Source organism: Geotrypetes seraphini, chromosome 10 (genome assembly GCF_902459505.1).
Source record: "Geotrypetes seraphini chromosome 10, aGeoSer1.1, whole genome shotgun sequence".
Taxonomy (NCBI): Eukaryota; Metazoa; Chordata; class Amphibia; order Gymnophiona; family Dermophiidae; genus Geotrypetes; species Geotrypetes seraphini.
The window spans coordinates 57269052-57296692 of record NC_047093.1 but is presented as its reverse complement, the minus strand read 5'-3'; the positions used below and the strand labels follow the sequence as shown (position 1 = coordinate 57296692).

The following is a 27641-nucleotide window of genomic DNA, read 5'->3' as shown; positions in this document are numbered from 1 at the left end:
ATCACGTATTTCTTTTAACTTTTTCCAAATCTTCCCTTAATATCAGCAGCAATATAAATTATTTGCGTTTATAGAACTTTTTATCTGTTATCTGTCCCAATGTTGAACCATCGCTGAGGAAAAACGAACAAGAAAACTGGCTTCAGGTAAAGGACCAGTTTTATCTCAGGGCTCCAACTCAGCGCTGAATAGAAAGGGCTGCCTTAAACTGTCATAGTTTAGATAATCAACTGTCAACTGTTTCACATTGGGATCGTTCTTTTTTTTTAAAACGTTAATCAGTTTTATTTCTTGAAACAGTTCTCTTCTCTACCGTGCCGTATCTATACCTCTAAAAGCTAGTAATATTCAATGCCTTTAAGGTTTTAATTTATCTTCGGCAGGAGAGGGCTGTATTAAATCATCTCATCTGACAGCGATTTCACTTCAAGATCCGTTTCTCTTTAGCTGTTAGTCAGTTCAAGTTTTTAACAGCTATTTCTTACCTCCGTGCTGTCTTAATACAGAGATAATCCGTCTCCTTTCTTTTCAAATCTTACTTTAATAACAGCGTTGTTATCCGATTGTTTCTATTTGATAGATTTCTTTTCTGTCAGTTATCTGCCGCGTCAATCCAGCGCTGAGAGAAAAACCGGCAATCTTTCTTTCAGTTTTCCTCTCTCAGGATCTATCTCGATTTTATCGGAGGAACTCAATATTGGTCTGCAATAGTTTTAAGTTTATTTTAAACTTGTTTTTTATCTCAAAATCAGCAATAAGAGAATTATAATTTTAAAATTTTGCCCAGATATAGAGGAGCGTCGTGATCACACCTCCATCCTGTGTTCGCGTTAAGCCACGCCCTTAAATGGTTTATTTGGTTTATTAAATAATGGTTTATTTAAGAATATAGTTTGGTCAGCCTGTAGAGTGAATTTTACCAAGACAAACACTTACATGATCTTGTGAGTCTAGACATCTGCTATCAATATCAGGTTAACAACTAGAACCCACATTTAACAGAGTGGGAAAGTGAATATAGAGTCAAGGTACATAAAGGTGAGTAGAGGTACCAATAATTTGTGTACTTGGCCCAGGACCTTCAAAGCTCATGTGAATCCTGAGGGTCCAAGACTTATTCTGTTTAGCAAATAAGCTAACTGGCTCATTGCTTCAATTTTAATCTTCCTTTCTGTAGGAGCCTGCCTGTTCTTGCTGAGCAAAGTGGAGAACGGATAGATGGAAGGGGATGAAAACAGTACGCTTACCGTGCTGAACTATCTCTAGGAATAGCAGGAGGATATTCTCCACCACTTCTGGATTATCATAGTGTAGTTGGTAGGAATTTTTTATCACAGTTATGCCACTGATTCTTTCCATTGGTACAATGATCCTCAGTGCTGTCATTTCTGAAAGTCAGGTTTAAAGTCAGACAGACTCAACCAATAACATCTCTTTCTCAATATGTATGTTCCATCTATCCTTCCTGTATTCATCACAGTGGCTGTATTCTGTCTGCTCAAGCTTCTGCTCTGTTGTATCTAGAACAGTGATGCTTCATTAGGGTGCTGCAGACCAGCAGCATAGCAAGGGAAAGAGGTGCCCAGCATCACTGTGTTGTACACCCACCCCACCCCCTTCTTCATTGCACCCACCCATCCACATTCTTCCCCACTGCGCTTTACATACCTCTTTAAAAATCTTTGCCAGCAGTGTCTCCTACCTGCTGCTTGTGCTGGCCTCCAAGGAAGTGATGCTAGTGGGACAGCTGAGGCTGGTGTGAGCAGCAGCTAGGAGACGCTGCTTGCTGTCTGCGATGATTTTTGAAGAAGTGGGCAGTGAGGAGTAGAGGTGCTGGTTCCCCTGCCAAGATGGCACCCAAGGCAGTCCACCCTCTCCCCCTCACTACATTGCTGCAGACCACAAGCACGGTGTGGGGGGGAGCACTTTCTACTTTTTGTTTTCCTAAGTATAAAAAATGAAGGAGTTTATAGGTTTTGCGAAGTGGCTAGGAAATGATTAGAAGTGATTTGACCTCAGGTGTTAAAAAAAAAAAGGGTGTGTTCCAAGAGGCTCCTCTATGACTATTGATTACTGATTTTGAATAGTAGATACACACTAATTTTATACACTACTTCTGTCCTTTTCTCAAGTGACACAGAATGCATAAGAAATAAGATTAAGTACAGCAGAAGCTGAGATTCATTGGAATAAACAAACTATAAAATACATGAAACTTTCAGTCACATGTATACTCCATTCCTGGATGTTACCTGATATCCTGAGTAAGCCTGCCAGTGCCAGACTGGCATTGTTCACCAGTAATGGCCTTCGAGAATGCCTCTCAATAGACTGCAGTAAGGTCAAGGTAACCGCTTCACACTGCTTTTCATCTATACAACCTGTTACAGAGGAAGGGAAATACAATATAATAACAGCTCTTACAAAAGGAAAAGTTCCAAATGAGACAAGGTTACCACAGGAAGTATATGGTGATATACTAAACTAGGCATAAAATGTCCCAAAATTGTCCTCCAACCCTCCAGAAATCTCCAGGATATCTCCCTTAGAGGACCCAATGACCTTCCTAGTACCTCTATAAAGGGGCCACCACACACCCAACCCCACTGCCTCCACAGATAAAGGCCCAAACATTTACCTTGCAAGCACAAACCCCACAGAGCGCAGCAGGCCAATTCTACCACATCTCCATCGTGAAAATGTTTCTCCATAATATCACATATAGTGTTGACAGCACCTTCTACTGATACTTTTAGAATGTTCCTGTCTGCATAGAAAAAACAAAACACAAATGTACAAAATGAACACATTAACAGCCTGTACTAAAACTATGTACAACTGTATTTGCCTCATTCTGATACTAGAGATTGCATTCTCTGCATCTGTGTTTCTTAGACCAGAGATTCCCCTGGTTATAGGGGACATGCCAGAACAGAAGGTTTGTCACAGGGTAGCTTCGCTCTGAGGAGTGTTTGTGACAAGACTAAACTTCCCAGTCCTTCATATGGCACTGTTGCTGGGGAATTGCACTCTTGGTGGGGGATCCTTGAGGATTCCATATATCATTTTGATGAATTCAGGGGGAAACCCCTGATTAGGATGTCCAGACAGCCCCAGTGGATGCTCACAAGCTCCTTTCTGGAGTTTTGCAGCCTCATCATGGCTGTACTTCGCCAGTGACACACTTGCACTGCTCTCCAGTTCAAATCTGGATGTTTTGTCTGACCCTCTGACCAAATTGGCACTAACATTCCCCAAGGAACCAGAGGAGGCTAAGCCAGAGGCTCCCAGCCCCCTTCCCATGTGCCACATAGCACTTGGAACCTAGATGATCCTTAGAAAGCCATCCACCACACACTTAGCATGAATTCAAGGTATCCTGACCTGAGGAGTCCATCACACCTGTTTTTAAGCAAAATTGAGGTGTTTTGAGGCAGATAGAGGCTTTTACTTTCAAATCATGGCAACAATTTTAGTGGCAAAAACAGCCCAGGGGAGTTACAATGGGAAATAATAATCAGCGATTTTAGAGGTGGGAAAACCTAACTCTTACCCCCAGAACCCCCCAAAAATTGGTTTGAACCCCCCCCCCCAATTTTGTTTTTCAGGCTGTCAGCCTGTTACTCACTTTTCCATGCTGTATACTAGGAGCTGCAAGTGTGGAAGCTGCAAACAACTTACAGGGAGAACCTCTGCCTCAACAAGCCTGGAATCCTGACTGCTTGTGTCTTCTGACTGCCTCTTGGGCCCTCCTGTCCCAGCCTACCACTGGACCACCAGGTTATATGGCAGGCTCAGTGGAGGCCTGCAATACATCAGGAGAGAGGGGTGACAGAATACAGGGCAGGGAGATGGGACAGTGCAGAGCCTACCAGGGGAGCAGGGAGAGAGGGGATTGGGTGCAGAGCCTGGCAGGGGAGGGGGTGACAGGCAGGGCACATGAATATTAAACCTCCCCCTCCCATCTTATATTTGAGTCAACCTCTTTTTTGGGGGGGGAAAAGAGTACCTCGTCTTATACTCAGATCGACTTATATTTAAGTATGTATATATATATATATATATATATTAAATGTTTTATTTCTTATCAAAATAATTGATATATAATCTGTGATTTGGCACAATTGAGGGTTTGTCTGTAAGGAAAAGGTATCCTTTCATGATGGAACTGACTGATGCTCTTCTTGACCATCAAGCCCTTTTTTCATTGGGGAAGATTTCATGTTACTCTAATTTCTTATTGTTTTCATGTAAGTTTCTATCTTCCTATGAATTTTCAGTCTTGGTTCTCCTCCTTAGATAATGGATTATGTTTTCTAATTTGGGGATAGATTCACTAAGGACACCGATTTGTGTCCCGACCACTTTGCAACCCGATTTTCCTCCGACCCAATTCACTAACCTCATGGCCAGTCATCCTCTGATCCGATCCGCACTGCAAATAAGGGGAAACGGCATGCAAAGTAGGAAGGACGTGATTCACTAAACAAATGCAGGCACACCGACTGGGCTGGCCGATCCAAAAACAAGCGACTGCCAAGGACCAGTCGCTTGTGTAAAAACCCTGCTCTTTGCCCCGATTCTCCTGCTCTGGCCGCCCTGCTCTCTGCCCCGATCTCCTGCTCTCAGCCCCAATCCTGTTTCTCCTGTTCTTTGCCCAGACTCTCCTGCCCTTCCCCGCAGTGCAAGCCCATGGTTTTAACCCACGGGTGTAAAGTAGGTTAAAACCATGGGCTCGTGAAGAAAAAGTAAAAAATTTTGTTTCCAGCTCTGCTGGGCACGGAGGGCCAGCGCATGTGCAGACCATCTAGAGATGCGCATGCGTTGGGATTGCTGGAGAGCAATCTGTGTGGTCGATTGGGGAGCATGATTCTGATCGCTCTCATTTGCATGAGGGCGCTTTGTGAATCAGCCCCCCGGCCACGGATCCGATCTGTTGCCTTAGTGAATCCAGCCCTAATTGCCTGAATTATGTTATCACTAGATGTTTTGATTTCCTTATTATTATTTCTGCATTTCTTTTGCTCAAAGATTTTTCTTTACATAGTAAATATAAAAATATATATATATATATATATATTTTTTTAAAGAGGTCTTAAAAGCTCTTCAAATTTCTTCTTCAGTTGAAGAATATCTTTGGAGAATTATTGCATTGCAAAGAATCTAGTTTTCCCCAGGACTGCATAATCCGTGGCACCATTTAATGCAGCCAGTAAATCCTCAGCATAGAGGAGAGAAAGCACATCTACCCAGGTGTTCAGCTTCAGCACATAACACTTACCATTCGCAGCTATACCCCAGAGCACTCCCAAGCATGAAAGACAGAGCCTCCTATCTGCTGAGAAATGATGAAGAACTTTCAGTACTTCTAAGACAACATCAGCTTTCCCCAATGACGCTGCTGCTTTGTCTGACAAACACAAAGAGACAACAGTCAATAAAGCTGTGGTCAACTGCTACCATCACTAAACCACCAACATAGCCATGGGTGGGCACAGAACCACACACTTTGGACTTAGGTCTACCCAGAAGTGAAATAGTTGCAGGAATCCCTGAGCCCTACAAGCTGAAGTCTCATCATTTCTGCCTCCACTCTCTCCCCTCCTGAGATGATTGGAAGTCTCTTATCTGTACTCCATTAACACCCCCCCCCCCGAACCTTTTAAATATTTCAGTTCTTTGCCAACAGCAAGCAATAGCTTATACTCGCTGCTCATGCTGGTCCTGAGCCTTCCCTTTGACACAACTTCCTAAACACAGGACCAGTATGTTACGTCAGAGAGAAAGCTCAGGACCGGTGCAAGTAGCAAGTACGAGTCACTGCTTGCTGCCAGCAAAGGACTAAAGAATTTAAAAGGTACAGTGGAGTTGAGGGAGTGGAGGTAAAAGACTCCCGATAATCTAGGGGGGGAGGGGAGGAAGAGATGCCAGGTGGAGGGTACGGGGCTCTTGTGCCTACCCACTCTGGGCTCAGGGCTGCCTGCACAGAACACACCGGATTCCAGAAAGATGTCAGAAGAGGGAAATGGGTCAAAATGGAGAGCCATTTTTGATAGTGTGTCCAAGTCTGACTTTGGATGTTTCCTGCAAAATGTCCAAAGTTGGAGGTGGAGAAATGGCCTTTTGACCATAAAAACGTTCAAGTTGAAAACATCCAAATCCAAATCATTTTGACATGGAAGGAGTCAGCATTATAATGGACATGCCACACAGACATGCCAATAGAGCAGTGGGGCACCTTAGAGGGCACTGCTGGGAAGTTCACATAAACAGTGCCAGAAGTACATCTCACCATAACCCCCTTCTATTGTATGGTGAGCCCTCCAAAATCTCCTATACCCACTTGTTTACTACTCCAATAGCCCTCATGGCTGCAGGTGGTACATATATGGCAGTATAGTAGGGTTTTGGTGGCCTCACACCTTCTACCATAAATGTAGTGGTTAGAGTGGCTTATAGACCTGGGTCCTCCTCTATGGCTCATTAGCCCACTCATCAGGCTACTTAAGCCACCTGTGTGAATCCAGCCCTAATTGCCTGAATTATGTTATCACTAGATGTTTTGATTTCCTTATTATTATTTCTGCATTTCTTTTGCTCAAAGATTTTTCTTTACATAGTAAATATTAAAAAAAATATATATATTTTTTTAAAGAGGTCTTAAAAGCTCTTCAAATTTCTTCTTCAGTTGAAGAATATCTTTGGAGAATTATTGCATTGCAAAGACTGGGATAGACTGGTGTCTTGGAAATTCAAAATGTGCAAGGGAAACGGAGTTCCTGGAAGCAGTCCAGGACTGCTTCATGGAACAACTAGTCGAGGCACCAACGAGAGGATCAGCGACTCTGGATCTGATCCTCAATGGGCTGAAAGGCCCCGCGAAGGATGTGGAGATCATAGGACCACTAGGAACCAGTGACAACAACATGATTCAGTTCAAAGTGCAAGTAGGACTACCTATGGGAAAGAGAACCAAGGCAACAACATTTAACTTCAAGAAAGGGAACTATGATGCCATGAGACAAATGGTGAGAAAGAAGCTCAGAAACAGCTCCAAGGAAACTCGGACTGTGGAGCAAGCCTGATCCCTATTCAAGGACACAGTAAACAAGGCACAAAACCTATATATACCAAGATTTAGGAAATGTTCCAAGAAGAATCAGACAAAGGACCCTGCATGGATAACCAGTGAAGTAAAGAAAGTGATAGGAGACAAGAAAAAATCATTTCGGAAGTGGAAAAAGGACAAAACTGAAGGAAACTGGAGAGAGCACAGGAAGCAACAAAAAGAATGTCACCGAGTAGTCAGGAAAGCCAAGAAAGAGTATGAGGAGAGACTAGCCAAGGAAGCAAGAAATTTCAAACCATTTTTCCGATATGTGAAAGGGAAACAGCCAGCGAGGGAGGAGGTGGGGCCCCTGGATGAGGGTGACCGGAAGGGAGTGGTAAAAGAGGTGGCTGGTAGGCTAAACAAGTTCTTCTCGTCGGTCTTCACAATAGAGGACACATCCAGTGTGCCAGAACCGGAAAAAATCTTCAGGGGAGATCAAGAGGGGAAATTATCATGCATGGAGGTAAGCCTCGAAGACGTTCTCAGGCAGATAGATAGATTAAGAACGGACAAAGCTCCGGGCCCAGACGGGATCCACCCGAGAATACTGAAAGAGCTCAGAGATGAAACAGCAGAGTTACTGCAGCATATTTGCAACCTGTCCTTGAGAACAGGGGTAATCCCGGAGGACTGGAAGATAGCGAATGTTACACCGATCTTCAAAAAAGGATCGAGAGGCGACCCGGGAAACTACAGACCGGTGAGCTTAACCTCTGTTCCGGGGAAGATGGTCGAATCAATGATCAGGGAAGGTATCAATGAGCATATAGAAAAAAATAATCTGATGAGATCGAGCCAGCATGGTTTCTGTAAAGGCCGATCATGCCAGACAAATCTACTGCATTCAATGGCATGTCTTTGATACAGCGGCGGAAGCGGCTCTCTATTTGAACACCCATGTGCTTACCCAGTCTGATCTGACCTGATTAACAGCAGAACCTGAGTGGGTACCAACCTAGGGCTGCTTGTCGATCTTTGGTTCTGGGTTTATGGGAAGCATTGGCCCTCAACTGTGGTGGCTCAGGGCCACATTTGGGGCCCACTTTTGCCAGTAACCATGACTCGAGCTGGCGATCTGGCAGTTGTTAAGTTATGATTGTTCAAGGGAATGTATGTTGGGGACAAGTTATTCTTTGCTGTTTTCTTGGTACTGGGCTTCTAAGATATAACTGTTATTCTTGCACTATTGGGGACTCGGGGTCTGGAGTGGCATTGTTTTGTGATCTTTCACACCTCTGGGACCGCCCTAGGACGGACCCCTAGTTGTGACTTCAAAACCATGCGCCAGGGGGATAGGTTGGGAAGGGGGGGAGGGGGTCGAATGGGGGGGAGTCCTTTGCTATCATATGGCTATATATATATAATTTACGGCTGCAAGAGAGTGTATGTTTTGAAGCTATGGTGAGCTTCTTGTTCAGTAACTCATCCACTGTATTGAAGGCACTTGGGCAGGCCCTGAGTGCCTTATGGCTACCTCGGGTATGGCTGGGAACCTGGGGTGGCTTCTTTATTTATGCTTTCTATTTTTTGCTGATCATAGCCCTTCTAACACCACATGGCTAATACTCTAAGGGTAGCCTCCTGGAATGTATCTGGTATCACCTCCCCTATTAAAAGAACCAAAATTTTAACACAACTAAAACGGAATAAAGTAGATATAGCCTGCCTACAGGAAACCAGGTTGACGGACATAGAGCATCAGAAGTTGAGGAGGTCCTGGGTGGACGCAGTGTATGCAGCCTCCTCTCCACAAAAGCGAGCGGGGGTAGTGATATTGATCCGTAAGTCCTTACCATACACAGCGAAAGTGGTAGCCACTGATACACAGGGTAGATATGTATTGTTACAGATGACGGTAGGAACATACTCTTTCTACCTTTTGAATATTTACGCACCTAATACATACGATCACGCCTTTTTTGAAGGCATTACAGCATTGCTTTTAGAGCGCATTACTGATCCGGTCTATATAGCCGGAGATTTTAACCAAGTCCTAGACCCGACCTGTGACCGTACTGGGCCGGGACAACGTGTGAGCTCATCCCGAACTAGAGGCATACCTTACCTCTGTGCCACGCTGGATCTGGTTGACCCCTGGAGGCTCTTACACACCACAGAACGGGACTATACTCACTGCTCCAGGGCGCATAACACCCAATCTAGAATAGATTATATTCTTACCACAAGTAGGGCGTTCTTAAATGTGGATGCGGCGGTAATAGGTCCTACAATCATTTCAGACCACGCATTGATCTGGCTTGACGTGAACGTGGGCTTTGGCATTCGGGGGCCTGTACGTTGGCGATTCCCTAGTTACTTATATTCCGATGATCATTTTAAAACTTATTTAATAACTAAATGGGAAGACTTTCTGACCTTTAATGGACAACACCGACGCTGTTCTGGAGCACAGCTAAGGTAGTGCTTAGAGGTGATTGTATAGCATATGTTATAGCGCGGAATCGCCGATTATCTCGGGGCATCCTTGGGTTAGAAAAGGAATTGGCAACTGCTAAACACCATTATACACACTTTCCTTCACGAGCTTCTAGGGAACGCCTGATTTCTGTGGAGGCTACTCTTAATTCTTATATTCATGAACGCACGGTTAAAATGCTCCTGTATCACAAATTTCGCTACCACCGCTATGGTAATCGTGCAGGGAAATTATTAGCTCGATTAACAACACAGGCTCGAGGTCATCGTTATGTAATGGGAATGAAGGATGATAAGGGACATCTACAGCACTCCACAGCACACATTGCGCAGATTTTTAAGGCTCATTTCCAGAAGATCTATGGTCACCAGGACTCGGGAGATGCTCCACTTATTAGGGATTATTTGGCAGATTCCGGCCTACTGCCGCTCTCTGACCCTGATGTTGAATTTCTCAATGCAGCCATCACATCTAAAGAACTGTTACAAGCTATTAAACAGCAAAGAAATTTCTCGGCTCCAGGGTCGGATGGCTTTACAGCTGAATTTTATAAACTTTTAGCGGAGCAGCTGAGTCCCTTCCTTAGGGACTACTATTCGCAGGTTATGCGGGATGAACATTTTCCCACAGAGGCGAATGAGGCATTGATTACATTGATTTTGAAGCCAGGTAAAGACAGCACTGCTCCTGAGTCCTATCGACCTATATCTTTATTAAACGTGGACATAAAAATTTTCTCTAAAATATTAGCTGATAGATTAGCCACTCTACTCCCAAATATCATCGCGTCTACACAGGTGGGCTTTGTAAAGGGAAGGCAGGCGGTCCATAACGTTCGAAAGGCACTTTTGTCATTGGCCCATACACAATCTCATGACACCCCGATGTTATTACTCAGCTTGGATGCAGCGCAAGCCTTTGACCAAGTCAATTGGACATTTTTATTTGAAATACTGCACTATATGGGAATTTCGGGTTGGTTTGCCACAGCGTTACGCACGTTATACTCGACACCGCGGGCAAGACTGCTTGTTAATGACACTATCACTGACCCCATATTAATTGAGAGAGGCACACGGCAGGGATGTCCTTTGTCCCCCCTGTTGTTTTTACTGTACTTGGAGCCCTTTCTGCGCACTGTATCTCTGGATCCTGATATAGTGGGGGTGGACTTCGGGGATCAAACATTAAAGGTGTTAGCTTTTGCAGATGACATCTTGTTTATGCTTACTAACCCTTCTCACTCTATCCGACACCTTATACAATCCCTCAACGAATTTAGATTTTATTCAGGCTTTACTTTGAATTATCAGAAATCTGTTGCTTTAGCCAGTCCAGTAACACTGCAGCAGACATGGAGGGGCCACTTCCCTTTTACATGGGCTGTGCACTCAATTCGATACTTGGGGGTTTGGATCCCCCGAGACCTCAAGACCAGTGTTCCCTCTAAGCGGGCGGGTGTTGTGAGCAAACTTTTTTCACCGTGAGCCAAAAATATCGGGCGCCAGCAAGTTATGAGCCAACTCGCCCGATTCTCCTCTCGCCGCCCTGCCATCTGCCGTACGCCTCTTCCGATCGTGCGCTGTGACGAGAAACGTGTGCGCTGCGATGTAATATTTTGTGCGCCAGCGCACGCCAGCGCAGCTTAGCGGGAACACTGGTTCAAATGGTTTTATTTATTTCCCCAAATTTATTTTTGTTATACGCATTGAAAATATTTGATATTGCGTTTAAATCAAAATCTCAATAAACTTGAAACGAGTGCCCGTGAGATTGTGGGAGGGTTAAATACTCAAAACTTAGAAGTTTTTGCTACGCCAGCTTTCTGGTATCTTTACATACAGTGGCGTACCTAGCATATGTAACATCCGGGGCCCATCATTTTTTGGCACCCCCCCCCCATCTGTAAGAAAAACATGATTTTTAGTAACAAACCACACGTCACACATGAGTACCTAGGAAAAGGCAGCATCTTACATATTGCAGTGAGCAGTACATCAATACACCCATTGTAAAACTAAACAAGCCAGACCAGCACAGATCAATCCTACACCGTCAATCCTAACAGAAAACCATGTCTTTCGAACACACAGAACACAGAAAACACCTTCGCCTAGTAAGGAATATGTAATCACAAACTAACCCCTCCCTCTTTTACAAAACTGTAGTGTGGATTTTAGCTACGGAGGTAACAGCTCTGATGCTCATAAAATTCTGAGCATCAGAGCTGCTACCACCAAGGCTGGTGCTAAAAACGCTTCACAGTTTTGTAAAAGGGGGGATAAAATAAAAATACATAGACAAAGGTTAAATTGAACCAGCAAGAAGCTGGACTCTGCATACAATGCTTCACAGAAACAGTGACACATGTCTCCTAAAGCAATAAATAAATAGAAATTTTTTTCTACCTTTGTCTTCTGTGGTTTCTCCTTTCCTCATCTTCTTGTAACTCTCTTCCTTCCATCCACTGTCTGCCGTCTCTCTTCCCCTATATGGCATCTTCTCTCCTTCTATGCCCCTTCCAGAAACTGTATGCCTCCCCCTTCCATCTCTCCTTTCACCCCATTGGTCTGGCATCTCTCTCCTCGCCTTCCCTCTCCCACACCTCTCCTCATAGTCTGGTATCTCCCCTTCCCTGATTCTCTGGCATCTCTCTCCTTTCCTTTTCTTCCATCTTTCGCTCCCCCTCCATGCTCTCACATCTCCCCCTTCCTTTTCCCTTAGACTGGCATACCTTCCTCCTACGCTCCAAGCCCTGGCATCTCCTTTAATTCCCTCCCTCATCTTCCTTCTCCCTCCAGCTGGGTACCGCAACACTCTTCCCTGCAGCTCTGCACTTCCCCACAATTGCCATGCTTCGGTTCCTCTTCTTCCTTCCTTCCTCCCCCCCCCCCGCGGGACCCTGCGGCACCATCAACTCTTACTCCCTCTAATGTCGGCCCTGCAGCTCCAGACTTCCTCGCACCTTCTCCCCTCCCCCTTTGGATCGCTATTATTTTAAATGTTATAGCCGCGGAGCTGTATCCATCAGTGGAGATGTCTAACCTCGGCCTGCCCCGGAACTCTTACTGCAACAGTGACTTCCTGTTCCTGCCTAGACGGGCGTCTGCTGCAGTAAGAGTTCCGGGGCAGGCCGAGGTTAGACATCTCCACTGATGGATACAGCTCCGCGGCTATAACATTTAAAATAATAGCGATCCAAAGGGGGAGGGGAGAAGGTGCGAGGAAGTCTGGAGCTGCAGGGCCGACATTAGAGGGAGTAAGAGTTGATGGTGCCGCAGGGTCCCGCGGGGGGGGGGGAGGAAGGAAGGAAGAAGAGGAACCGAAGCATGGCAATTGTGGGGAAGTGCAATCCCCCCAATGCGTCCCCTTACCTTACCGACGCGTGTGTGCGCTGTGAAGAGAAACTTTGCGCTGCGATGTAATATTTTGTGCGCGAGCGCAGGCCAACGCAGCTTAGCGGGAACACTGCTCAAGACTCTTTATGACTGTAACATTTCCCCACTACTCCATGACACTTTACGGGACTTGCAAAACTGGTCCACTTTCCCGCTCACAGTAGCGGGACGGGTGGCTCTTTATAACATGGTGCTCTTTCCCAAATGGTTATACCGATTTCAGGTCCTGCCCTTGCTTTTATCCTTTTCTCATAAAGCCCGGTTAATTAAAGGATTACAACGGTTTCTTTGGGGTGGCAAGCGACCCCGCATGCAATTTCTTAGAATGTGCTTACCTAGGGAAAGAGGGGGTTATGGCTTATTAAATGTACATTGGTATGCTATTGCCTGTCAGATGAGACACATTAATGATTGGTTTAGGGGGACGTCTGACTTTACTGCGACATCATTGGAGTTGTCCTTGCTGGCTCCGTTTCATGTGAGTTATTTCTTGCATGTGGCGGACCCGCGGCTTTGTCCTTTGTTGGCTCAGTACCCGATATTTGCACCGGCTCGACGAGCATGGAAGTGGGTTTGCAAACTTGCTAGATTGCCTGCTGAGGTTTCATTATACTTACCCATCCAAGGTAATGGAGCCTTTCAGCCTGGACTGCAAAATACTGTCTTCCGGAGGTGGGGTGTGCAGGGACTTCAATACCTATTCCACTTATTCTCCGAAGAGGGGAAACTGGCAACTTTTGCTGACTTACGTCGGACATTTACTTTACTACCTAATGATTTTTTTGCATATTACCAAATCCGACATTACGTTCAGTCTCTTCCGGCGCACCATCTTGAGGAAGATAACAGGGAGGCTCTTTCAGAATTCTTTAGCCTTTCTGCACAACAGCGGATTCCGCTTCGATTTCACATAGTGGGGATCCGAGATGGGCACTCTGGCCCCAACTTGGACATCTTAGCGGCAACATGGGCTGAGGACTTGCACTGCACGTTAACGGCCCAACAGATACAGAGGACGCTGAAAAATATTCTGAAGGTGTCTCCTAATATTGTCCACTGGGAAATGCAGTTAAAAATTGTTTTGAGACTCTATATCCCGCCGGAACGAGCAGCCCGGATGGGGATTACTACAATTCATTCTTGCCCGAAATGTGCACATGCTCACGCATCATTGGGACATATGCTTTGGAATTGTCCCAAAATTCAACAGTTCTGGCAACAATTAGGGCACTATATCACGCGGCTCTGGCGGAGGCGTTGGCTCCCACAACCGACAGCCTTATTTGGACTTTATAATATAGCCACGCCCAAACCCAAAGGAATGTCAGCTTTTGTCACTAGAGTGCTTTTGATGGGGAAGAAAGCAATTCTTACTAACTGGCTGTCCCGAGAACCCCCTTCCTACGCTCAATGGAGAGCGTTGATGATTGTTCATGCGACGCTGGAGCGGAGACTAGTGGGAGATTTGGATCGTGGACCGGGCCGCAGATTCTGTCAGACCTGGGAATGCTTCTGGCAGGACCTCACACCATATGCTCGCAGTAGACTCTTAAATTGTTAGGACTATCTTACACTCTCAGCCATAGTAGTGGCATTGGACTTTTGGGGAGGGGAGGGAAGGGAGGGATGGGGGGAGGGGATGAACTTGCACTGTTCTTTTTTGGATTTGTATGCAACTTCTATTTGTACATTCTGGTTGAAATAATAAAAATAATTTGAACATAACAGTTTGCACTCTCCCCCACCAAGATAAATGTAAGGATTCCATTGCTCACACATTTCTGTTACCTTCTGCAATAAAGATTTTTCATTTACTTTCATTGTATCATCTAGCGTATTTTTAATCCAAATTCCTAAATATTTTAGCCCATCTTCCTTCCATACAAAAGAAAAGGAATCAAATAATCCTTTTGTACAGTGTACATTTAACGGAAGAAATTCAGATTTACTCCAATTTATCTTATATCCTGAGAATTTTCCAAATTTCTCAATCAAATCCAGTAAACATGGAATGGTCGTTTCCGGATTTCTCAAATAAAGTAGAATATCATCTGCATATGCAGATACTTTATATTCACGATCTGAACGAGGAATACCTTGTAGAGCGCGCAAAATGGTGGCATAACCGCGGAGCTCCCCGAACCCAGACAACTAATTGAAAGTAAAAAGTTGATTTGACTCGCTCAACCGCGTTATAAATAAATAAAAACGGCATTGGAAATGGCAACAATAAGACAGGGAAAGTCGGAGAAGCCGTGCACTTCCGGTGTTTCGGCGAAAAGATCAAAAGTTACTCCGGTATCTCCGTCAAGTGTGCCGATCCCGCTAGAGATTGAGGAATACTAAGACAAAGCGGATATAATGGCGGAACTGTTTAAAATTAAATTAATGCTGACTGACAACGCTGGTAAAACATCAGAGGTCAAAGAGGAAGTACTAAGTCTGAAGCAGGAGATCCAGATTGAAAGGCAGAGGATGTCAGCGATTGAAGAGAGAATCGAACTGCTGGAAGTTGTCACACAAAAGTGTGAAAATGAAAGACAAACTGTTGAAAGCTTAAAAAATCAGCTGATAGATTTGGAAAATCGGGGAAAGAGGAAGAACATAAGAGTGCTTAGACTAGCTGAAAATCTTGAAGGGGGAGACACTATACAGTTTTTAGAGAACTTATTACCTAAACTGTTACAGTTAAACTCGAAGTGGCCGTTGGAAATAGAACGGGCACATAGAATCCCTTCAAAAAGATCAGTAAATCAGAATGGCCCCAGACCCTTGATTTTTAAAGTTTTAAGATACCAGCAAGCTTTGGAAATCTTGAAAGTAGCAAAAGCGAATAAAAATTTAAATTATAAAGGGTCTAAATTGATGCTGGTCCCAGATTTTACAAAACACACTGCAAACATAAGGAAGCAGTTTCTTACGCTGAGGCAGCAGTTAAAAGAAAAAGGTTACATGTATGGCTTGTACTATCCATCAACAATGAGAGTGTCTAGTGGAAATAAGTCCCTGTATTTTCAAGACCCTGCAAAACTTAAAGAGTTTTTATCACAAGAGGAACCAATGTCTACATGAAAGAATATAGGTTTAAAGGAAAAGAGAAAATGGAGAAGACTCATTTTGAAGGAAAAAGAAAAAAAAAAAAGAAGAAAAAAGAGGAAGATGATTGGACAAGTTATTTTTAATGCATTTGAGGGTCTTTTGATTAAGTTTTATAATATATTGAATGCAATGATATATTCTTAATTTAATAAGAAATTAATTTATTTATGAGAGTTATTACAGATATATATATTTATCCAATTACTAACTGATATGAATAACTATAATTGATTAAATAAGGAGATAAATATAGGATATTGAGTTTAAAAAAAAAAGAGATTATTAATAAAAAAGGAAATAATTTTAGAGTTTTATTAATAGATATGAAGATACCTATTTTATTCAAATATTTATTTATATTGAATTTATTATGAATGATTTTACATGAAAATGTTTAAAATGAATTGGTTAGTTGCCAGTATTAAGATATATTAACTGTATGAATGAATATACCTAAATGAATGCAAGGCCAGCCGAAGGGAGACTGTAGGAGCTGTGCCTAGTCCTGAGCACATGGTAGCAGAGTTCTGAGCACATGGCAGAACAGTGAGCGGAGAGTGTGCTAGCAGGAAGAAGCAGAGAGAGGAGCAGAGAAGGCGGTGTTAGCAGGGGAAGAGGCGAGAGCTAACTCCGCCCACCCCTGACATCACCAGCCAAACTCCCCCCATAAAAGGGGACGAGCCAACAGCAGAGAGTTCACAGTGCAAGGCCAGCCGAAGGGAGACTGTAGGAGCTGTGCCTAGTCCTGAGCACATGGTAGCAGAGTTCTGAGCACATGGCAGAACAGTGAGCGGAGAGTGTGCTAGCAGGAAGAAGCAGAGAGAGGAGCAGAGAAGGCGGTGTTAGCAGGGGAAGAGGCGAGAGCTAACTCCGCCCACCCCTGACATCACCAGCCAAACTCCCCCCATAAAAGGGGACGAGCCAATGGCACGCAGCCGTTCGGCGCGCGGCGAAGACGAGCGGCAAAGGCGCTCGCCTTAGCGAGAGCGCCTTTGCGAAGAGCCTTAAGAAGATCCAAACTACATAAGACAACAATACCTTAGGGCAACAAGCGGGCCTCTCAAACACACTATCCCTTCACCCTAATCGTACAGGCTCTCATACTAACTCACAGACAGCAACCCTATCAGACATCTCAAACTCTCAGTCTCTCAGACACCCTTATCTTTCAAGCACTAGATACCCCAATCTTCCAACTCTCAGACACCCTAACTTTCAAAATCTCACACCTGCTCACAGACAGATTTTTCTAATTTTCCTAATTCTCTTCCTTACTGACAGGCAGACCTCAATTACAACTCAGCAATGGCAGGGAGGACAAGAAGCGCGAAGTCTACAATCAAGACCAGTATTCCAGTCGCTATGGGGATCCAGGAAGCGACCACGGACTGCATGCAGAAGGAGGAAGACCCAGGACGGTGGTCAGAGGTCTCTGTGCAGACCGAGACCATCCCCCAGCGCTACACTACAGTCTCTACACAGACAGAGGAGGCTGCGCAGCTGGATGGAGATCTCATGCAGGAACTAAGGAGCCTCAGGGAGGAGGTGATACGCCTGAGAAGCATCCTAGAGGACGAGGCCTACATCGACGGAGTCGTCCAGGAGCTGTCCCAAATCACCGAGCAGGCCCATGACAAGTCCATCCTCGAGACACCCAAATCATCAGCTTTGAAACCAACAATTGGGATACAGGAAATGGCTAGCGGCACTGACTCCTGGCAGCTGGTGACCTCCTCCACGGGCAAACATAGGAGACCCCCCCCCCCCCCCTTTTTCAATCTCTTCATCTTCTCCTTCTTCTTACAAACAGGGCAGCTATACATCAATCCCTCAACTCGTCCTGCGGAACAGATTCCAGATTCTTCAGGAAGGAACTGCCGATGAGGAACAGGAGCAGGAACAGGAGCAGGCCCAACACCCAGCTCCATCTCCAGGGACAACTGACCGGCTCCCCCCAAAGAAGCGCAGAGTAATAGTCATCGGGGATTCCATGCTGAGGGGCACCGAGGGACCAATTTGCAGACCGGATATGCAATCTAGGGAGGTCTGCTGTCTGCCTGGAGCCAGGATACGAGATGTCACCGCCAGTCTGGATAGACTACTCACGCCCCGAGACCACTTTCCTATGCTTCTTGTCCACATAGGAACCAACGACACTGCCAGGAAGACACCGGAGACCATCACCAGAGACTTTGGAGCACTGGGTGAGAGGCTGAAGCAGATAGGAGCGCAGGTGGTTTTCTCATCGATCCTCCCAGTTAGAGGTAAGGGAAGAGCCAGAGATGAACGTATCCTGAGGACGAACGAGTGGCTACAGGGATGGTGCCGGGATATGAACTTCGGATTCCTAAACCATGGGGAAGCGCTACAAGGACTTCAGGGACCAGACGGACTCCATCTGACCAGTAGGGGTAAGAACATCTTCGGACACCGACTAGCCCGCCTGCTTCACAGGGCTTTAAACTAGGTAAGTCGGGGGAGGGTACCCATTCACATATTAGTGCAGAAAGGAATTATCCTGATGAGGTGAGTCGAAACTCCGCTTCCATGTCCAAGGTAAGTACCCACATTGCAAACAGTTCTTTGGGAGTCACACCGACTCGGGTAGGATACGCCTCACAGGGACTTAGCAAACACAAGATATGGAGGGCCATGTATGTCAATGCACACAGTTTAGGTAACAAAATTCTAGAATTGGAGGCTGAAATAAGGAATGCCGACCTAGATGTGGTGGCAATATCTGAAACTTGGTTCACGGACTCACATGGGTGGGATATGGCTATACCGGGCTACAATCTACTTCGTCAGGACAGAGAGGGCAGGTTAGGAGGGGGGTAGCTCTATACATTAAAGAGGACATCAAAACCACCAGGATCACAGATGTCAAGTACACCGGGGAGTCCCTCTGGGTAAACCTGGCAAGAGGCAGAGAAAAATGCCTGTATCTAGGTGTGGTTTACAGACCCCCAAGACAACTGGAAGACGACGCAGAATTAATTGAAGACATAGAGAATATCACTCTACGAGGAGAAGCTGTACTGCTAGAGGACTTCAATATGCCTGATGCAGACTGGAACTCATTTTCAGCGACAACCAGCGGTAGCAGGAGGCTCTTAACCTCCATAAAGGGAGCACGTCTCAAACAAATGGTAACGGAGCCCACTAGGGCCCAGGCGATCCTCGACCTAGTACTCACCAATGGGGAAAGCGTTTCAGAGGTCTCAGTAGGAGATACGCTAGCCTCCAGCGACCACAATATAGTATGGTTCAACCTTAGGAAAGGCTTCCCTAGATCAAACATGAAAACAAAGGTACTCAATTTCCGGGGCACAGACTTCGCTCGCATGGGAGATTTCGTCCATCAGACGCTGCAGGACCAAGCGGAGACCGATGATGTAGAAGCTAAGTGGTTAACACTGAAATCAACCATACATGAAGCAACTAGCCGCTTCATAAAATCAGTAAATAAACGACAAAGAAACAATAAACCCCAATGGTTCACCGCGGAGATCTCGCACCTCATTAAGGAGAAGAAAAAAGCATTTCTCTCCTACAAGCGCACGGAGAAAAGAGAGGCAAAAGTAGAATATAGGACCAGGTCTACAGCGGTCAAAATGGCAGTTAGGGAGGCAAAACTTCGAGTGGAAGAAATTCTGGCAAAAAACATTAAAAAGGGGGACAAATCCTTCTTCAGGTATATTAGTGACAGAAAAAGGAACACAGGCGGGATAGTACGCCTTAGAAGACCGGACGGAAGTTACATGGAAGCAGATTCCGATAAAGCCGAACTACTGAATGAATACTTCTGCTCAGTCTTCACCTGTGAGGCACCGGGACACGGTCCCCAGTTGATGGCAACACAAAGCACAGAAGACCCGTTTCAGAATTTTGAGTTCACACCAGGTGAAGTTTACAGTGAACTGGCAAGACTCAAGGTGAACAAAGCCATGGGACCAGACAATTTGCACCCAAGAATGCTCAGAGAATTGAGCGATGTCCTGGCGAAACCGTTGGCTGAGCTATTCAATCTCTCCCTAAGTAAGGGGAAAGTTCCCCTGGACTGGAAATTAGCTAATGTCGTTCCTCTGCATAAAAAGGGTTGCAGGGCAGAGGCTGCGAATTATAGACCAGTGAGTCTCACATCAATAGTGTGCAAACTCATGGAAACACTAATTAAAAGCAAATTGGACACGATCTTGAATGAAGGGAATCTTCGGGATCCCAGTCAGCATGGATTCACCAAGGGTAGGTCCTGCCAATCCAATCTCATCAGCTTCTTTGACTGGGTAACAAGAAAGTTGGACTTGGGAGAGTCTTTGGACGTCGTGTACCTGGACTTCAGGAAAGCTTTTGACAGTGTCCCACACCGCAGGCTGCTAAGCAAGATGGAATCGATGGGGTTAGGAGAGACACTAACTGCATGGGTCAATGATTGGCTGAGTGGCAGACTTCAGAGGGTGGTGGTTAATGGTACCCTCTCTAAAACATCGGAGGTGACCAGTGGAGTGCCGCAGGGCTCGGTCCTGGGTCCACTCCTTTTCAACATATTCATAGGGGTTCTGACTCAAGGGCTTCAAGGTAAAATAACACTATTCGCCGATGACGCCAAACTATGTAATATAGTAAGTGAATGCAGTTTACAGAATTATATGGCGCAGGACCTGCTTACATTGGAAAGTTGGTCCTCAACCTGGCAGCTAGGCTTCAATGCTAAGAAATGTAAGGTCATGCACCTCGGAAGCGGAAATCCATGCAGGACGTACTTCTTGAACGGAGAAACTTTAACTAGGACTTCAGCAGAACGAGATTTAGGAGTAATCATCAGTGCAGACATGAAAACTGCCAATCAAGTGGAGAAGGCTTCATCTAAGGCAAGGCAGATATTGGGTTGTATCAATAGAAGTTTCGTCAGCCGAAAGCCTGAAGTCATAATGCCGTTGTACAGGGCCATGGTGAGACCTCATCTGGAGTACTGTGTGCAATTCTGGAGGCCACATTACAGTAAAGATGTGCGCAGAATTGAATCGGTTCAACGGACAGCCACCAGGATGATCTCGGGGCTCAAGGGTCTCTCGTACGAAGAGAGATTGAACAAATTGCAGCTCTACACTCTTGAGGAACGTAGGAAGAGGGGAGACATGATCGAAACATTTAAGTACCTCACGGGACGTGTCGAAGTGGAAGATGATATTTTCTTTCTCAAGGGACCCTCGGCCACAAGAGGGCACCCGCTCAAACTCAGGGGCGGAAAATTTCATGGCGACACCAGAAAGTATTTCTTCACAGAGAGAGTGGTTGATCATTGGAACAAGCTTCCAGTGCAGGTGATCGAGGCAGACAGCGTGCCAGACTTTAAGAATAAATGGGATACCGATGTGGGATCCCTACGAGGGTCAAGATAAGGAAATTGGGTCATTAGGGCATAGACAGGGGGTGGATAAGCAGAGTGGGCAGACTTGATGGGCTGTAGCCCTTTTCTGCCGTCATCTTCTATGTTTCTATGAATGAATGAATATACCTAAATTAAATAATGAATATTTAAATGCATGGAATTAAAGGTGAATTTGAGATATATTAAATAATATTGAGATAGGAAATATATTATTTTGAATGTGAGGATATGTTTATAATTTTTAAGGAATTAATTTAAATATGAGGTTTATTACTATTATATATTCTTACAGATATTAATTAATATGAATGAAAAGATTTTATTAAATAAAGGGATAAATTTAGGGAATTGTATGGGAGAATTAATAAGGGGTAATGAAATTTTAGAATACTAATTAATTTATATGAATATTTTTACTTTATTTAAGTAGATTGATTATTGAAGTCTATGTAGAAACTTCATGTAAGAATGTTAAAATGATTTTATTAATATTAATATCAATAAATATTAATTGAATGATTGAATATATATAGATAAAGTAATTAAATATTTAAAATTATGAATTTTGGGATATGTTAAATTAATATGAAGGGATATTAGTTGCCTGGGGGAGGGGATTTAGGGTCTGCTATACCAATGTGTGTTCTAGGTCAGACTATGATTGTGGGGGGGAGGGGAGGGAAAGTAAAGGGAGGGAGGGGGGTTCAGATGAACAATGTATTTATGAGGAATGAAATTGGAAGAACTGTAAAAATTGAATTGTTTCAATATTATTTTATTTTTTTGGGGGGGAAGGGATGGGGGAATGGGAAAGGGGAGGGGGGATGAGAATGAAAATATATCTAATAAATGTGCTGAGGTCTGGTCATGTATATTATCATAGAAGTATTTGCCGAAATTTAGTCATAAAATAGATGGATATAAAAATTTATTCTATTAACGTCAATGGTTTAAATCATCCTATTAAGAGAAAGAAAGTATTAACGTTCCTTAAGAAGCAAAATTCGGACATATATTTCATTCAAGAGACGCATCTTTCTGAGATTGAATCTAAAAAGTTATCTGGGGGTTGGATTTCTAAATGTTTATTTGCACCTGCTACGGGGAAAAAAGCTGGGGTGGCTGTTCTGATAAATAGGAAGTGTAATGCAGATTTTAAATTAATAAATTATGATCCTTTAGGAAGATGGGTGCATATCAAAATGGTTCTGGGAAATACAACCCTGGATTTATTCAATTTATATGCTCCTAATTCGAATCAAATGGAGTTTTTTAAACAAGTTCAACAATTACTGTTACCACTGGCTGCTTCTAATTTAGTCGTTCAGAACAAAAATAGAACCCTATAAGGAGTGGAGGTATAAAGCACAACAAATCTGAAAACCCTCCCTCACCCCAAGACGACAAAATGATTAAAGGAAAGAGATGAAGCCTACCTATAGCACGTACTACCCAATTACTTAGTAAATTTTAGTTGTTAATGGGAGAGCCCTCAGTCACACAGCAACCCCTGGAAAACCAGGGACAAGCTGCCGAGGGTTTACACCCAATAAGGTGTTAACTGCGAAACATCCCCGGGCTCTCTCCGTGTGAATAATTAATGTGCACAACAAAAAGTGCTATGTGTGAAAAACAAGATAAGAAAAAACACACATCAATTAAGACTAACGATAAAGTTCATCTCTTTCCCCTGATCTGGGGGCCAAAAAGGAAAAATTAGTGTCCAAATCAAACCAAGCAAAAAAACCCAACAGGAAGAACTTAGCTTCTCCGTGAGTGTACAGCAAGCAGTATCAGTGGGCAGTGTCTTCGTCCAACGGGACTCCGTTTCGGGGGTGTACACCCCCTTCCTCAGGAACTGGACTGCGCTGAATCTTCCAAAGTTGATAATAAAGCTGATAAAGCAAGGAGGAAATGGCACTAAACCGGAGAGGACACCTCCAATTTAAACTGCAGACTCAAAAGTGATAGGTTGAAAAGGTCAGCTGACGTATCAGCTGATCGAAAGGATCCATCAAGAACGTCATGAAAGTAAAAATAAGAACTCAAACTTCCAAAATCAGTAAGTATGTTGCCACTCAATATAATCGTTCAGACCTCTTGGAGACAGAGTTTGGAGTTCAAAAATCCAAAATTGTTCCCTACGTTGAAGCCAGATTAGTTTGTCCCCCTGAAAGTCCTCAAAAACCTGCTCCATAATAAACCAGCGTAAATCTTGAAAAGAGTGGTTAGTTGATGTGCAATGAGGTACTAAGGGAGCATTCATAGATTGAGTATGAATGCGTGATCGATGTTCTATTAAGCGATGTTCTATTAAGGACCCGCTTAATAGAACATCGATCACGCATTCATACTCAATCTATGAATGCTCCCTTAGTACCTCATTGCACATCAACTAACCACTCTTTTTAGTCTTAACCATCTTTAGTCTTAATTGATGTGTGTTTTTTCTTATCTTGTTTTTCACACATAGCACTTTTTGTTATGCACATTAATTATTCACACGGAGAGAGCCCGGGGATGTTTCGCAGTTAACACCTTATTGGGTGTAAACCCGCGGCAGCTTGTCCCTGGTTTTCCAGGGGTTGCTGTGTGACTGAGGGCTCTCCTGTTAACAACTAAAATTTACTAAACTTTACTAAGTAATTGGGTAGTACGTGCTATAGGTAGGCTTCATCTCTTTCCTTTAATCATTTTGTCGTCTTGGGGTGAGGGAGGGTTTTCAGATTTGTTCTAATTTAGTCGTAGCAGGGGATTTCAATGCTGTAATAGATCCAATTTTGGATAAGAGACCAAGTAGAATTATGAAATCGTTAGGTTTAGATAATTTGGTTCAATCTTGTAATTTAGTTGATATATGGCATATTCTTCATTTTAATGATCAGGAATTCTCTTTTTGTTCTCAGGTCCACAAATCTTTTTCATGAATTGATTATATATTCGTATCTAATAATATAGCGCAGCGTGTGATGAATGCAGTTATTGATCCCATTGTAATTTCAGACCATGCTGGTGTGTGGATTGACTTTCAAAATGATGATATAGTACATTTTAATCCAATTTGGAGATTTGATAATGCTTTACTTGCGGATTCGAACTTCCTGGAAGATCTTAAATTAAAGATGAATGAATTTTTTCAAATTAATAATTCGGATAATATAAATGCTGAGATATTGTGGGACGCTTTTAAAGCAACAATGAGAGGAAATATTATTTCATATTCAGCATTTATTAAAAAACAACTTAAAAAACAATATATTGATTTGGAAAAACAAATTAAAGTATTAGAAAATAAATTAATTGAGAAATGGGAACATAATACTTTACAAAATTTATTAAAAGTAAAAGCAAAATATAATGAGATTTCTTCTCAATTTGTGAGAAAATATATCTTCTATAAGCAAGTTCAGTACTATGGTAATTCAAACAAAGCTGGAAGATTATTAGCAAATTTTCTTAAAGCAAAAAAAAGGAAATCTAAGATTATTGCAATTAAAGATACACAAGGCAATACACACACTAACACTAAGGATATTTTAATACAGTTTCTTGATTTTTATAAAGATTTATATTCTTCTGAATCTTATGAAAATAAAGAACAAGATGGATTAAATTTCTTAAATTCATTTATTGGACCAAATGTTCCGGATCATATAAAAAGAAGTTTAGAAGATCCTATATCTTTAAAAGAAATAGAATCAGCATTGAAGTCTCTTAGAGTTGGATCCGCTCCGGGTGGTGATGGTTATACTGTTGAATTTTATAAATCATTTCAAAATATTATCTTACCATATTTATTAAATTTATATCAATTCCAAATGAATAATGGGAATATATCAGGTACTATGGCTGATTCGGTAATTATTGTCTTACCAAAACCAAACAGGGATCCTACCTTGGTTTCAAATTACAGGCCTATCTCTTTATTAAATGTAGATGGTAAATTGATTGCTAAAGTATTAGCAATAAGATTGGCAAAAGCTCTTTCTTTTATTATTGATGTATACCAAACAGGATTTATTGCTAAAAGACACTCATCAAATAATACTAGATTAGCATTTCACTCTTTAAATTTAGCAAAAAATATGAATGATCCAGCTTTTATGGTATCTTTAGATGCAGAAAAAGCATTTGATAGAGTGGAATGGAGTTTTATGTATCAAGCTATGGAATGGTTTGGAATAGGCCCCGGTTTTATTAAAATGATTCAGACTTTGTATAGCTCTCCTGGTGCAAGATTATACATTAATAACAATTTATCAGATAGATTTAACTTGCGTAGGGGAGTTAGACAAGGATGTCCTTTGTCCCCCTTACTTTTTGATGTTGTTTTAGAACCCTTATTAATTGCAATTAATCAAACTAAGGAGATAAAGGGAATCCCATTCTCTTACTGGGAATTTAAACTTTCTGCATATGCAGATGATATATTATTATATTTAAGAGAACCGGGGAATACTGTTCCAAGTTTACTTAATCTTCTAGAGAAATTTGGAAAATTTTCTGGTTATAAAATTAATTGGAGTAAATCCGAAATTCTTCCAATTAATGTTCATTGTACCAAAGGATTATTTGATTCATATTCATTTATATGGAAAGAGGAAGGTTTAAAATATTTAGGAATTATTATCAAAAATACAATTGAAGACACAGTCAAAGAAAATGAAAAACTTTTATTAAAAAAAATAACAGAAATGTGTGAGCAATGGAATCCTTTACATCTTTCTTGGTGGGGAAGAGTTCAAACAATTAAAATGATGATATTGCCTGTAGTTTGTTATCAAATGAGTATGATACCAATATTTTTTCAGGGGTCATTTTATAAAAAGTTAAACAATGTTCTTACAAAATTTGTTTGGTTTGGGAAAAGACCCAGAATTGCTTTAGTATCTTTACAAAGACCAATTGTGGAGGGAGGGGTAAATTTTCCAAATTTTTATAGGTACCATCAAGCCTATATTCTGAGACAGGGTATGTATTGGATCCTCCCAGATCTCATGGAGAATGTACCGGATTGGCTATATCTAGAATGGCGGCTCCTGTTCCCACTACATTTAGAACATCTAATTAGTATAAAAATGCCTAGACGATATAAAGATAACAGAATTCTATTGGATACTTGGAAGACATTAAGATATATTAGTAATCTATCACCAGAGCCAATTGCTAAATCATTAAATCAATCTATTTGGGTAAACTCCAGGATCAAGATTGGCGGATTTAAGATCGTCTGGAAACAATGGATAGTTGTAGGTATACGAACATTGAATGATGTTATTTCAGAAGGATCAATGCTTAGTTTTTCACAATTGCAACATAAATTTGGATTAAATAAAACACAATATTTTAAATGGATGCAATTGAAGCAAGCTATTCAGGCAGGGTTCCCTGAATGGAAAGATCTTAATACCCAATATAGTTTACAAGTTCTTTGTTTCCAGGCGGACTTTTTGGGACACCAAGCCGCAAAATGGTATAAATTGATATATGGATTTTTAAATTAAAAAAAAAAAGAAATGGACTTACGGATATTGGAGTATTGAGATTGGACAGACAATTTCTGCGTCTCAATGGCCACGATTTTGGTCCTGGAGATTAAGATCTACAAAGTCAGCATCTATGAGTCAAACTTGGATGTTTTTGTTACATAGAGTTTTATGGACCCCTACGCGCTTACAAAAGATAGATAGCACTAGATCTAATAGATGCTGGCATTGTAGAGTAGAAGTTGGAACGTTAGACCACTTAATTTTTTTTTGTCCCTGTGTAAATGCATTTTGGAAATTAATTTGGCCCCAAATTAATGAATTACTGGAAAATCATGTAGGACTTTCATATGATACTATACTATTCGGTACAGCAATGAGAACTCAGAGTCCGATTTCAGCAAATAATAATAAACTATTATTAATATTGACAGGGGTCGCCATGCAACAAATAACTCAAAATTGGAAGGATTATACCAAATTAAATTATACATTTTGGTGGAATTCAGTCTGTCATATATACAAAATGGAAAAAATAATAGCATTACAACAGGGAAATATTCATAATTTTAAGAAAATTTGGGAACCATTGATTCGCTATTCCAATGATCAGATTTCATAGCACATTAGTAATAGTTATATTAGAGTGGGGAGGGGAATGTATATTATATGGAAATAAGAAATGAAAAAAGGGGAGGGTTATATTTTATATAAGATG

At 42.5% G+C, this 27641-nt stretch overlaps 1 protein-coding gene across 4 annotated transcripts in view; it reads right to left on the bottom strand.

Annotated features, from left to right (window-relative positions):
• The window catches only part of STKLD1 (serine/threonine kinase like domain containing 1), a 105642-nt gene that overhangs the window by 27457 nt on the left and 50544 nt on the right, over positions 1 to 27641 (bottom strand). For all 4 annotated transcript variants that reach the window (XM_033960700.1, XM_033960701.1, XM_033960702.1 and 1 more), the window contains 4 exons: positions 5282 to 5410; positions 2639 to 2767; positions 2253 to 2381; positions 1248 to 1388 (listed from right to left, as the gene is read on the bottom strand). In XM_033960700.1, the coding sequence (XP_033816591.1) occupies positions 1248 to 1388; positions 2253 to 2381; positions 2639 to 2767; positions 5282 to 5410 (528 nt within the window). The remainder of the gene's footprint in view (positions 1 to 1247; positions 1389 to 2252; positions 2382 to 2638; positions 2768 to 5281; positions 5411 to 27641) is intronic.